This window comes from Lampris incognitus, chromosome 12 (assembly GCF_029633865.1).
Source record: "Lampris incognitus isolate fLamInc1 chromosome 12, fLamInc1.hap2, whole genome shotgun sequence".
Lineage (NCBI taxonomy): Eukaryota > Metazoa > Chordata > Actinopteri > Lampriformes > Lampridae > Lampris > Lampris incognitus.
The window spans coordinates 48,835,628-48,850,201 of record NC_079222.1 but is presented as its reverse complement, the minus strand read 5'-3'; the positions used below and the strand labels follow the sequence as shown (position 1 = coordinate 48,850,201).

The 14,574-nt window shown below is 47.4% G+C and overlaps 1 protein-coding gene across 2 annotated transcripts in view; it reads right to left on the bottom strand.

The window, feature by feature from the left end:
• Positions 1-668: 668 nt before the first annotated feature.
• The window catches only part of xpo7 (exportin 7), a 75,175-nt gene continuing 61,269 nt past the window's right edge, over positions 669-14,574 (bottom strand). For both annotated transcript variants that reach the window (XM_056290296.1, XM_056290295.1), the window contains 12 exons: positions 12,032-12,095; positions 11,280-11,388; positions 11,085-11,191; positions 9,562-9,650; positions 7,354-7,461; positions 7,041-7,123; positions 3,707-3,921; positions 3,370-3,508; positions 3,098-3,255; positions 2,874-2,972; positions 2,647-2,774; positions 669-2,547 (listed from right to left, as the gene is read on the bottom strand). In XM_056290296.1, coding sequence (XP_056146271.1) covers positions 2,454-2,547; positions 2,647-2,774; positions 2,874-2,972; positions 3,098-3,255; positions 3,370-3,508; positions 3,707-3,921; positions 7,041-7,123; positions 7,354-7,461; positions 9,562-9,650; positions 11,085-11,191; positions 11,280-11,388; positions 12,032-12,095 — 1,393 coding nt within the window. In that variant the 3' untranslated portion in view covers positions 669-2,453. The remainder of the gene's footprint in view (positions 2,548-2,646; positions 2,775-2,873; positions 2,973-3,097; positions 3,256-3,369; positions 3,509-3,706; positions 3,922-7,040; positions 7,124-7,353; positions 7,462-9,561; positions 9,651-11,084; positions 11,192-11,279; positions 11,389-12,031; positions 12,096-14,574) is intronic.

The window sequence follows — 14,574 nt, the reverse complement described above, 5'->3', positions numbered from 1 at the left end:
GACAGGAGGAGGAGCTGGAGGTGGCAGAGTAGAAGATGCTAAGATTTTCACTGGGAGTGATGAAGAAGGACAGGATTAGGAACAAGTATATTAGAGGGACCGCTCAGGTTGGACGATTTGGAGACAAAGTAAGAGAGGCAAGATTGAGATGGCTTGGACATGTGTGGAGGAGAGATGCTGGGTGTATATCAGGATCAGGAACACTTAAAATGCCGTATCCCTCCAGCCCACAGCAGTGCAACACAAAGACAAAAACGCATCCAATATTGGGAGAAGGATGCTAAATATGGAGCTGCCAGGGAAGAGGAAAAGAGGAAGGCCAAAGAGGAGGTTTATGGATGTGGTGAGGGAGAACATGCAAGTGGCTGGTGTAACAGAGGAAGACAAAGAGGACAGGAAGCGATGGAAACGGATGATCCGCTGTGGCGACCCCTAGTGGCAGCAGCCAAAAGTAGTAGTAGTTCATGACTTACCAAAGCAAAGTACTACCTGTCAAAGACTTGCAGTAGTTTTAATAACCGGATCTCAACCTTGCGGCGTGTATGTACTGTAACAGATATTCTGCATTTTTAGAGGACAGTGATAACAGGAAATGATAAAGCGTAAGTGAGTTTGTATTTATTTAATAATTATAATTTAATAATGAATTATAATTTAATAATTATAAACTTCCTAAGGGAATAATTGGACAATGCACTGACTCTAAAACCACTGAATTGACTTGTGTAAAATATAAAAAAGAGGCAGCAAAATACAAACCAAGGAGGTTTATTTGCAGTCACAATGCTATATGTAGCAGACATCCAAACAGCTATTCACTCTATGGACCCAACACATTCACATCAGGGACATAAATTCAAAAATTAACAACTCAAATGAACATCCATGAGTGTGGACATGGTTAGATATGAGCTAGTTGTCACAAACGGTTAGCAGCAACATCGTAGAGAGTAACACAAGTTGCTAATATACTCCATTCCTGTTTCTCAGTTTACAATGTTCTGACTCCTACCATGGCGGATGTGATATTCTGGTATTTTGAATTAAAAATGGAATTCCTTCAGGAAGCTCTGATGACGAGACCCCACGTTCCAGTGCCGACGCCCCAGAACTGGGTGCTAGTTTTTAGGTGACCCAGAACCAAACTGTTCAAGCCCAAAGATCAGAGATTATAGCAGTCACAGCACCATGGGACACCACATACACACCAGGCCATTTCATGTCACCACACACAAACACAACACATACTGAAATGTGCACGCACGTCAGCCCCCACCCACCCCCACCCCCGATAACTACTGCAGGACCTACTCCGAAGAATGGGGCAGTCCCAAAACCTGGTCCAAGGGATGAAGAGGAGTGTAAACAAAATGGTGAGAACTGCACCCAGCCTACCAGAGGGTAAAATGTAGTCGTAACCATGTTGCTTACACGTCATTGCAAACTGTAAAGGGGAACAAGCAAGTGTACGCACAACAGACCTAGGGCATAAATCTAATGTGTGGCAGTAGCTTTGAGAAGGGCAGAGCTGTGATAAACAAAACAGGGAGCTTCACCCTGCCAAGCTTGCTGTCGTACAGAAAGTGGCTATTTACAACACTCCACCCAGAGACTGAAAAATGTACAACATGGATGCTCTGACTTTTCTACTCCTATTAGTGTATGTACCTCTTTCATATTCTTCCCAACTCAGCAGCCTAACTGCTCTGTTCTAGCCACTCTGCAGCTGAGATGCCCCCCCTTTCTGGTTGTCTTCCCTCTCGAGCTCCCGGGGAAAGCTCGCTCCCCACAGACAAACAGTTATACTAACTCACTACACCGTAAAAAGCTCAATCACACATCAATACTCATCTTGTGTTTTACATTCAAATCATTATAAACGTTCAAAATGTTACGAAAAAAATGTACATGTTTTTTTTTTCTATACAAGCCAGACAGAAGCAAATTACTACGTTTACCGGCTTTTATCCCCTGTCCATCTTGAGCGCTTTTTCCCTTCCTTTCTAGGACACACTCCCTCCAGAGTTTGTACATAATCCTCCCAAGCTTCAGTACCCCAACCCCCTTCCCTCCCAGGACAGCCTGAAGAGTGGCGCAGATGACCTCTACAGACTGGCTTTTAAAGATCTGTATATATTTATATATGCTCATATCAAAAAGGAGGGGGGAGGGGCGGGGGGGGGGGCAAAAAAGTGAATGATCATGGTTAACATAGAAGGAAGCAAGTTGGTTTTTCATAATTACCAATATCCCCATAAGCTGCTGCACATGCAGCAGCTACTCTCGTAGGGGTTATGAGAGGATCCATAGGCGTCCTGGCCTAAGGGCTAAGGGCAGAGAAATGCAGCAGGTAGGGTTACAAAGCATGGACTGCAAGCAGGGAAAAGAGAAGTTGCAAAGGGGGGAGGATGGGAGACTCTGGGTGCATTAAGGAAAGACTGCCGTGTGGAATGTCAGCTCATCATGTCGTTGCTGTTGACCCCGTACGTCGAATTCTTCATGCTGTCGTTGACTTCTCTCCTGAATACGGACAAGTTCTGGGTGAACCTACGAGAGAGAAGACAAGTACGCAACACATCTGAAAAAACGTAATTCACAACCACAGGGCAATCGTCAGTAAGGGCATGACTATGATGTGTAACTGACCTGTCCCGATTCTTGGTTAGCAGGTTGCGCTCTATTCCTTCCATCAGGTTTTCGAAACATAAGTGCATGGCTTGCTGCTTCTCTGGGGGCTGGCTATTTACTATGCTGTTCCTCAGGTCAGTAAAATACTACAGGACAGACAACCACACATTGTGGATACACCTTTGGGAACACACTTTCGTTTTCTCAAGTCATTTATATTGAGATGGCAGACAGGAAAATTTTACCTTCTCATTGAGGAGGATTAAGCCTAATAGAGGCCGTGACATGGACCACTGATTCCGACAGTCCTCAAAGATGATAATATTCAGAACTGTGGACAGCATCTACAAAACAATCACTTCTTTTAGATGTTTTCCTATGACTTGGCTACTTTGGATTATATACTTTTATAGCTGAACAGTTAAAATAACTGATAGAGGATAAAGGCTGATAAGTCAAGTCATAAGACCTGCTGGATCATCTCTGGGTGTTGCTGCATGATGTGTAGGAATCGATCATCTGTTGCCATAGCAGCAGGCCGTTTCTTCGTTGATCGGGATAGCTGCTTGAACAAGTACGTTACTATGTGGTCCAGACTGGAGCAGCATCCCGTGCACACCATTGTATCTGGAACACGTGCATAACACAACCGCTAAATTGTTAACCCCAACGAGCATAATGAGCTAATGCTATATATAAACTGAATGTGCATAAGTTCTCCAGTGTATATGTGCGAATTACCGAGTGCAGTGAGTCCTTCAGATATTGAAGAAAGGATGTACATGACCACATGTGGCTCCAGACTAGCAATAAAATTCATGTGGTCCTGAGTCAGCACTTCCAGCAGAGTGTAGAAAGACTGACTTAGCTTAGGGTAATCCTTAAAAAAGAAAATATGGTTTACGTGGTACAAAAGGGATGAGGCAATGAAATATTACTCATACAATTTTATGCAAATTATTATTGATGCATGCAACTCAGCTGCAAATAATATACTTAGATGGGTGAATGTTTTCAATTGACGATCTATAGAGTAATTAGATGTTGTAATACTGCAAAAATGTGCGTTTGACCATACTAGTAAGTCGCTGTGAGGAATGGACAGCAGCAGCTTGATGAAGGTCTGCAAGGCATTGTCAAGAGCATCATCTCCGTATAGATGGAACACTCCAAAGTTGACGTAGTTGCCACTGAGGACCGCCTTCAGCATGGCAAAGCACACGCTCACTCCCTTCAGCTTCACGCCATACACCTGATCTTTAGGAACCTCCCCTATGGTTAGGATACGGTTACCTAGAGACAGAAGGAGCACAAGTTGTGTGAACGTATGAGAGTCAAGTTTCACGCAGAAAAGTAGTTAGGCGGGGCGGGGGGGGGGGGTGTCTAGGGCAGGGTGAGTGTTCAGTTTGCCTAAAACTTATCTGGCAACGTCAACACAACTAAACAATGCCAACTTGTTAAACAACATACACTTACTATACACCAACATTACAATCAGAAAACAGAACTACTTTATTCATCCCCGAGGGGAATTTGGGTCCTACTACAGACACTCACGCTCTAGTAAAGAACAACTAAAAACTAACAAGATAAAAAGAAAATAGAAATAATTATAAGAAAAACATAAATAATAAGAAAAAGAAGATAAAATAAGAATAAAATATATAAACATATGTACACCATAGGGCTGTGTATTGGCGAGAATCTGGTGATACGATACGTATGCTGTTCCGGTGGCATCTGGACACTACTTTGGCATCCTCCTCATCGGATTTATCATATATCTTACAATTCCGTCCTAATTCTGTTATCCTTTCAATGTTGTATTCTGAATTGTGTTTTATTCTGCACACACAACATCCATTGCACGTCCGTCCGTCTTGAGAGAGAGACCCCTCCTCTGCTGCAGGGGTTACGATTCAATATATCGCGATATATTGCGATACTGTAAGAAAGGCGACATATTGCGATTTCTATGCTACTTCCTGTCTCAGTTTACGTTGTTGCGTTGGAGTGGAAGAGTCAAATGGCTGAAGATAGATTACAACACCTATCCAGCGGTCGCGGGGTTACACAAAACACAAAATGTTTGTCACGAACCTTTACACGTAAACAATTAAAAACCAATATAGTGGTTTTGAGAATCGATACAGCATCACAAAAGATAATATCGCGATATTCGAGTATATCGATTTTTTCTTACACCCCTAGTGTACCGTGCTCCAGCATATAACACCCTATCTATACTGTATTACTGCAGCACGCAACGAACAGCACAAACAAACACTGACAGGGTAAAATAAGGCAAAGGGCCAGTCTAATGACTACTGACTCAAGAGTCAATAAAAAATATAAACAAAAATGACATGCATGTTAGGGTTATACTCCTGTCTGTGCCCCTGACCGAGGCATGGCAAGACGAACTGGAGTTGGTCCCGGGTGCTGCACGGCGGCTGCCCACTGCTCCTAGCTACACAGCTAGGATGGGTTAAATGCAGAGCGTAATTTCCCCACGGGGATCAATAGAGTATATCAAATCATATCGAGTGTGTGACCCTCTGAGGGAGGAGGTGTAAAGTTTGATGGCCACAGGCAGGAATGACCTCCTGTGGCGCTCTGTAGCGCATTTCGGCATAATGAGTCTATCTCTAAAAGTACTCCTGTGGGTGGGAGACATTGTCCTTGATGGCACATAACTTCAACAGCGTCCTCCTCTCAGAAACCGCCGCCAGAGTCCAGCTCCACCCCCCACAACGTCACCGGCCATGCGGATCAGTTTATTGAGCCTGTTTGCATCCACTACCCTCAACCTGCTGTGCCAACACACAACAGCAAACAGGAGAGCACTGCCACCACAGACTCATACCACATCCTGAGCATTGTCTGGCAGATTTTGAAGGAACTCAGCCTCCTCAAAAAGTAGAGACGGCTCTGTCCCTTCTTGTAGAGGACATCAGTGTTCTTAGCTCAGTCCAGTTTATTGTCTATATACACCCCCAGGTACTTGTAGTATTCCAGGTGTCCACATTGACCCCCTGGATGGAAACAGGGGTCACTGGTGTCATGTCCCTCCTCAGATCAACAACCAGCTCCTTTGTCATAGTCACGTTGAGCTGCAGATGGCTTCGGTCACACCACGTGACAAACTTTCCCACCACAGCCCCGTTCTCAGCCTCCTCACCCTTACTGATGCATCCGACTACAGCAGAGTCATCAGAGAACTTCTGAAGATGGCAGGACTCTGTGTGCTAGTTGAAGTCCGTGTTGTAGAGGGTGAAAAGGAAGGGAGACAGGACTGTCCCCTGCGGAGCCCCAGTGTTGCTGACCACTGTCTGACACACAGTGTTGCAAGCGCACATACTGTGGTCTGCCAGTAAGGTAGTCAACAATTCAGGACACAAGGGGGGCATCTACCTGCATTGCTGTCAGCTTCTCACCCAGTAGAGCCAGCTGGATGGTGCTGAAGGCACTAGAGAAGTCAAAGAACATGACCCTCACAGTGCTCGCTGGCTTATCCAGGTGGGCATAGGCACGGTTAAGCAGGTAAATGATGGCATCCTTAACTCCCAGTCGGAGCTTGTAGGCGACCTGGAGGGGTTCTAAGTGTGGCTTGACCATGGGCCGAAGCTGCTCCAAGATGAGTCTTTCCAGGGTCCTCATAATGTGTGAGGTCAATGAAGACCTGTCTGTCAAGGCTGTCCTCCGGTCAGGTCTACATGGTGATGCTGGCCACGTGGCTCAGGTCCTAGGCTGTTCCGGTGGCATCTGGACACTACTTGGCATCCTCCTCATCATATTTGTCATATATCTTATAATTCCGTCCTAATTCTGTTATCCTTTCAATGTTGTATTCTGAATTGTGTTGTATTCTGTACACACAACATCCATTGCACGTCTGTCCGTCTTGGGAGAGAGACCCCTCCTCTGCTGCTCTCCCTGAGGTTTCTTCCTATTTTTTCTCCCTATTAAATGTTGTTTTAGGGAGTTGTTCCTTATCTGATGGAGGGGTCTAAGGACAGGATGTTGTATTGCTGTAAAGCCCCCTGAGGCAAATGTTCAAATAAAATGGACTTGACATGACTTGACAGAGCCCGACCTGTTCGCCGTGCTGTGAAAATTTGAGCAACTTTCTGCAGTTCTTCGTCTTTGGTTTCGTTGGATTTTTTCCCCAACTGATGTTTGGTGAGGCACTCAGTATTACGGGGGAGAGGGTCACTGTCAATGTCTGTGCAAAACCCCGGAGAGAGGTGTGATTTGCAAAACTAACATGATACATATAGACAGGCTAAACTATACAAGCATTTACAATAAGCATATTACAGCTATTTAGGAGAGGAGGGAGGGTCAGGAGAAAGGTGGTGTAATGTATAACGGTTGGTGATGGAGGGGAAGAGAAAGTCTGGTGAGGTTACCATAGGTAGTGATCATTTTGCTGGTTTCTCTGAAGAGTAGGATCCCATTGGGTGAGGACACATCAAACTGTAGCCTTTGGGACCTAGAAATAAGTCAAACGTCAGGTGTCAGACTGATTTGACAAGTGAAGGAGCATCTTGGAAATTACAATTTTGGAATTATAACTAAATTTTAATTACCACTCTCCTTGCCTCAACTAATGAGCTTCACCCAAGAGCAAACATTTTTTAAAAGTTTTGGTTGAATTTTGAAATAGGTATTAGTATATTAGACAGCTTCTACATGTACAGCTGAATCAATGAGAATATTTACCTGTTGTGAACAAGTTCAGCCATGAGTTTGAGGACAGGTGTGGTGCATGCTGGGTCATGGTACCAAAGCTCAATTGCTCTCTGCAAAATAGGCATATATGCTGGATATCTGTGCGCTAGGTAAAGGAAGGCACTGAAAAGGTTCTTCTCTTGAATCACCATATTAATAAAGTATAACTTCTCCCCCAGGTCTAAGCCCAACTCCACCCACTGCATAATTTTGAAAAATGCTAAAAATGGGCAAGGGACTGAGAGGGGGAGGCGCAGAGAAGGGGTGGTATGGATGTGTGAGGGAGGAGCATGGTCAGGGGCAGCTGGGGAGATTCACGAAAAGGGCGCGGTACAAGTTGCCGGCTCGTCGCCGCACACCATTGTACCCAGCTGGTCCCCTCCACTAGCCTGCCTTCTGGCACGGCATCGGGCTTCACCTCGTGAAAATGCACCGACTGCTGTGATGCGGCTTTCTGGCAGCAAGAGGCAGGTGACGGGATGACTGCTCGCCCAGCCTCGGCGCCAGCCCAGCCCAACCAACCCAGTTGTCCGCTGGTGCTTCTACAGCCAATTTAAAGCACGAGTCCAAACATCCATTAGCCCAGGGGTGGCTAACCATGTGCGATGGAGAGCCATGTGTATGCAAGTTTTCATTCCAGCCAGACTCCACATCACTGATTAGCAACCCTTCAACCAATGAGCAAGAGAATATCAGTGAAATCACCTGGTGTGGAGTCGGGTTGGAATGAAAACCCGCATACACATGGCTCTCCATGGCACATGGTTATCCTGCTCTCAGGGAAGCTGGAGCCTATCCCAGCAGTCATTAGGCGGCAGGCCGGGAGACACCCTGGACAGGCCGCCAGGCCATCACAGGGCCGATACAGATACACACACACACACACACACACACACACACACACACACACACACACACACACACACACACACACACACACACACTCAACAATTTAGTACGGCCGCTTCACCTGACCTACATGTCTCTGGACTGTGGGAGGAAACCGGAGCCCCCGGAGGAAACCCATGCAGACACGGGGAGAACATGCAAACTCCACAGAGGACGAACTGGGACGACCCTAAGGTTGGACTACCCTGGGGCTCGAACCCAGAACCTTCTTGCTGTGAGGCGACCGCGCTAACCATCGCACCACTGTGCCGCCTACAAGTCCAAACCATTGCCCTAAAATTGAAAATGATGAAATAACATAACTATACCTAACTGTACATTGAGAAAGGCACAAGGGTAGCAGGTAAACTTCTGTGAATCACGAGTCTCAATTAGCATATATTTGAAAATGGCCGCAATTTCACAGACTCATACTCAAGGGCAGGGGGCTGGGGAAGTTGGGTCGTCCACCTCTGATTTGAGGGCATTAACTTTTTCTTTTCCTTTTTATTCCATTACATAGATCAATCCCAACCTGTCAACTCTAGGCCAGCATTGGCCTTGCAAGTGTCATGGCTGATTTAAAACAATAGATGGCGTGTTGAGCCACTTTCAACGTATGCAATGCCAATTTTTATAAATTTGGTAAAAAACGTCAACATTAACACCAGCATTGATGTGTTTCATCACTGTACAGTCATATCATTCAGTTTACAGCTAAAACACATGTAAGTGTTTAGTACCTCTTTAAATCAATCTTTTGCTTAACAGACCAGTTTCGCTTTTAGCACTCATATTTCCGGAGCTCATGAACAATCCAATATTGCATTTCAAATAATTCCTAAATCACTATCAGAATACAGAAACTCCATTTCCAACCCCCCCTCCCTTTTTTTCTTCCCAATTGTACCTGGCCAATCTCCCCTTCTCTGAGCCATCCCGGTTGCTGCTCCACCCCCTCTGCTGATCCGGGGAGGGCTGCAGACTACCACATGCCTCCTCCGATACATGTGGAGTCACCAGCCGCTTCTTTTCACCTGACAGTGGGGAGGTTCACCAGGGGGACGTAACGCGGGGGAGGATCACGCTATTCCCCCCAGTTCCCCCTCCCCACTTAACAGGCGCCCCCAACCGACCAGATGAGGCGCTAGTGCAGCGACCGGGACACATACCCACATCCGGCTTCCCACCTGCAGACACGGCCAATTGTGTCTGTAGGGACGCCCGACCAAGCCGGAGGTAACAAGGGGGTTCGAACATAAGACAGCCCACATAAAGTAACCTGGGTTACGAGAGCCCAGTAAAGGATACATCCAGTCAAAGAGCATCATGAAGCTGGTTTTGGCGTTGAAGGCAAAGGCAATGCCTCGCAGGTCTCGGACCAAACCCACCAAAGTCCTCTGCAAAGAAAAAAGAACAAAATGAATGCCTTTAGAAAAATCCCTTCTCATCTCATCTCATCTCATCATCAGCCACTTCTCCGGGGTCGGGTCGCGGTGGCAGCAAGCTAAATAGGGCACTCCAATAGTCCCTCTCCCCAGCAATGCCCTCCAGCTCCTCCTGGGGGATCTCAAGACGTTCCCAGGCCAGATTGGACATGTAGTCCCGCCAGCGAGTCCACGACCCGTTGGACGTGCCCGGAAAACCTCCAAAGGAAGGCGCCTAGGGGGCATCCTAATCAGATGCCCGAACCACCTCAACTGGCTCCTTTTGACGCGGAGGAGCAGCGGCTCTACTCCGAGCTCCCTCCGGATGTCCGAGCTCCTCACCCTATCTCTAAGGCTGAGCCCAGACACCCTACGGAGGAAACTCATTTCAGCCGCTTGTATCCGCGATCTCACCCTTTCGGTCACAACCCAAAACTCATTACCACAGGTGAGGGCTGGAACGAAGACTGACTGGTAAATTGAAAGCTTTGCCTTCCGGCTCAGCTCCCTCTTCACCACAACGGTCCGGTACAACATCTGCATGACTGCTGATTCTGCACCAATCCGCCTGTCAATCTCCCGCTCCATCCTACCCTCACTCATGAACAAGACCCCGAGACACTTGAACTCCTTCACTTGAGGCAAAAAGAATCATTTGTTTGGGGTATTTCTGAGGTGATCCGTAAAAAACAAAAACTGTTGCACAATGACTATAGCGCATACGAAAACAAACATACCACACCACGTTAATGTTACACTTAGTAGATATTGCAAATCTACCAACCTTTAATCATTCTGAGTGGCCAATTTCAATATAATTCAAAGATACCAGTAGTTATTATGTACTGATGACTAAACTCCATCCATCCATTACCCAAACCTGCTCTCAGGGTCGCGGGCAGCAGGCGGGGAGACACCCTGGACAGGCCGCCAGTCCATCACAGGGCCCACACACACACACACCTTCACACCTAGGGATAATTTAGTACGGCTGATTCACCTGACCTACATGTCTTTGGACTGTGGGAGGAAACAGGAGCACCCGGAGGAAACCCACACAGACACGGGGAGAACATGCAAACTCCACACAGAGGACGACGCGGGACGACCCCCAAGGTTGGACTACCCCGGGGCTCGAACCCAGGACCTTCTTGCTGGGAGGCGACCGCGCTAACCACTGTGCCGCCATCATGACTAAACTGTCACGTTAAAATTCTACCATGAAACTCTGTCCTGCAAGATTTTTGTCCTAGTTCACCCAACTGGAGTTGCAGGTTAGAAAAACGGACCACGACAACAGGATGAAGAGAATCACCCAACACTGTTATAGCCACACGTTGCTGTATCAAAGTGTTAGTGGGAGCTGTCTGTTGTAACCTTGACTGCATGTGTAAGTGTGTCTCTCACCTTGGCTTCCTGTTCATTGAAGGTGCTGGTGCTGAACATCTGAGCCACAGTTTCAAACGCAGCTGTCAGAGGGAGCATGAACTGCTCAAACTGGTCCTCGTCCTCGCCTGCGCAAACACACGCAAACATCAGTCCACCCAAAGACATACTGCGTAAAATCCTTCCATTTTCTGCAAAACTGCTGCATGTAGTTACCTAGGTCGACCATGAGCAGGCGTCCAAGTGCAGTGTAAAAAGTCGTCCGACAGCGCATGTCGCTAAGATTGGACTGGTTGTTGACTCCCAGGAAGGAGAAGTGCTGGCTCTGAAATGACAGAATATGACATCACTGCATAAGCCTGCATTACCATTAAAACTTTTTTTTTGGGGGGGGGGGGATTTCTCCCCCCAATTGTACTTGGCCAATTACCCCACTCTTCCGAGCCTTCCTGGTTGCTGCTCCACCCCCTCGGCCAATCCGGGGAGGGCTGCAGTCTACCACATGCCTCCTCCCATACATGTGGAGTCGCCAGCCGCTTCTTTTCACCTGACAGTGAGGAGTTTCACCAGGGGGACGTAGCACGTGGGAGGATCACGCTATTCCCCCCAGTTCCCCCTCCCCCCTTAACAGGCGCCCCGACTGACCAGAGAAGGCGCTAGTGCAGCGACCAGGACATGTACCCACATCCGGCTTCCCACCCACAGACATAGCCAATTGTGTCTGTAGGGACGCCCGACCAAGCCGGAGGTAACACGGGGATTCAAATCAGCGATCCCTGTGTTGGTAGGCAACGGAATAGATTGCTACACTACCCGTCAAGATGTATTTCTAAATCACGAGGCACACAGACAGGAAATAAAGAGAAATGTATCTGTGGTGACTATACAACACACGAGAGATCAGTAAAACCCTATGATTGTGTAATGTCAAGTTAACTGTACACGTATTGTGTATTTGAAATACTTACCGTGTGGTTATTCAGCATGAACTGGACAGCACTGAGCTTCACCAACTTTCTCACACTGCTGTATGTACACATAAATACGTCAAGGAGAACAGACAAAGGGATCAACCACGCGGTTTACACTCAGCCTAAAAATGTGTTTTCGCCAAATTACATAAGATTCCTACCAGACAGACAGCCCCGAGGCACACTGAATACAACATCATGTAAACGCACTGAGTACTCAGTACGTTTACATGAAGTTAGTAAAAGTGGATTTATTGTGTTAGTCCGACTACAACTGGACTTTTAAAATACATGTAAACGTGTTAGTCTGACTGAAATCGCACTAAATCGAATTTCTGGAAGTCGGACTAACACACCTAGATAACGCGGTTGGTGCTCAATTTACTCTGGCATGTATACGCCTCAATCGGCCCCCCGAACTGGCCTAGGCGTTCTGCACATGATCCATAGTTCCCGTGGCGGTCTTTCACCCGGGAGTTGAACAGTGCAGTATCAACAGTATCCCCATGGCGAGTGCTAGAGCGAGAACCAGGCATTTCTGGACAGACAAGGAGACAAACTTTTATGTTGTGTCAGCTAAAGGAGCTGAATATCCTGAAGCACATGGATGGAAGGAGAACGCGGAATGGCGAGCTATTTAAGAAAGCGGCGGAAATGAAAAAGAACCGGGATTTAAAAGAACCCCCGAGCAAACCCGTGTTCGGTTGGAAGCGCCTCAAACAGGCCGGCTTACTTGTTTGGTATGTGACGCAACAGGTCAACCATTTCAGCAACCAGCTGAAAGGGGGCATGTCGCCACCTACTGTACCGGGGTCGGACATACTTTCGTAAATAAATCAGTTCTCTCCCGGTTCTTGTATACTGGGACAATGACAGTAGTCCAATTACATGGCCTAACGGAGCTGTAACCGCAGCTCGACTTAATTGTGCATGTAAACACCATCACTGTATTATTCAGTTTGTGTGTTCATGCTGAATGTGGCCAGGTGGGAGGACGCCAGCGAATGACAACTACATAACAACACATGTTGCTATATTAAAGAATTTCTCCAACTACGATTAAAAACCAACAAAATGCTTGTGGTGTGTTCTGTACCTTACAGTGGGAGTGAGTGATCCTGGGAGGAAGTTAGCAAGAGCTAGCTATGTTTTGAAAAACACACTACAAAAGAATATGCCCCCTCGCCTAACAGCTTGTGAACGCACAAACTAATTGACAGCAAGTAGAAATCAATGGAGACACTGGCTTGCAAAGAACACCCCCCCCTTTTCTCCCCAGTTGTACTTGGCCAATTACCCTATTTTCTGAGCCGTCCCGGTCGCTGCTCCACCCCCTCCGCCGAGCCGGGGAGGGCTGCAGTCTACCACATACCTCCTCCCATACATGTGGAGTCACCAGCCGCTTCTTTTCACCTGACAGTGAGGAGTTTCACCGGGGGGCCGTAGCATGCATGAGGATAACGCTATTCCCCCTAGTCCCGACCAGAGGAGGCGCTAGTGCAGCGACCAGGACACACCCATATCCAGCTTCCCACCCGCAGAGACGGCCAACTGTGTCCTGGCCAATTGTGACGGCCATTTGTGTCCCATTTTACCTCCAAGCCGGAGGTAACACGGGGAGTTGAACCAGCGATCCTCGTGTTGCTAGACAACGGAATAGACCGGTACACTACCCAGATGCCCCAAGCATCAGCTTCTTAAGAGGACCCTGGAATCCAGTGGTCTTGGTGGCTATTGTGTGTGGAGGAATGGTTGTTGAGAAAATCGTAGGACAGCGAGGACAAAAGTAGACTACTAACAGGTGCAGTCCAGAACAACAAGGTTAACGTAGTATATAGCTGATTTATCAAACATCCTTACAAAACGTCCGTGCTAAACGTCCCTACCAAGAGTCCCTCTCTGATCGTCCATGAGCGAGTGACCACAATTTGCAACGCATAGCCACGGTGGCAGTTCCACAGCAATGTGGGAAAAAAATAAAATCACATATTTTAGAGAGGGGAATGATATAAATTGGTTAGAACAGATTTTACTGGGGGGCGTCTGGGTGGCGTGGCGGTCTATTCCCTTGCCTACCAACACAGTCATCACCGGGTCGAATCCCAGTATTATCTCCGGCTTGGTCAGGTGTCCCTACAGATACAATTGGCAATGTCTGTGGGTGGGAAGCCGGATGTGGGTATGTGTCCTGGTCGCTGCACTAGTGCCTCCTCTGGTTGGTCGGGGTGCCTGTTCGGGGGAAACGGGGGAATAGCGTGATCCTCCCATGCACTACGTCCCACTGGCGAAACTCCTCACTGTCAGGTGAAACGAAGCGGCTGGCGACTCCACACGTATGGGAGGAGGCATGTGGTAGTCTGCAGCCCTCCCCGGATCAGCGGAGGGGGTGGAGCAGCGACTGGGACAGCTCGGAAGAGTGGGGTAATTGGCCGGATACAATTGGGGAGAAAACGGGGGGGGGGGGGCAGAGATTTTATTGAGTGCGTTTGTGAGAGTCAAAGTGTGTACACATATGAGATATTAAAAACACTAATGAAAGC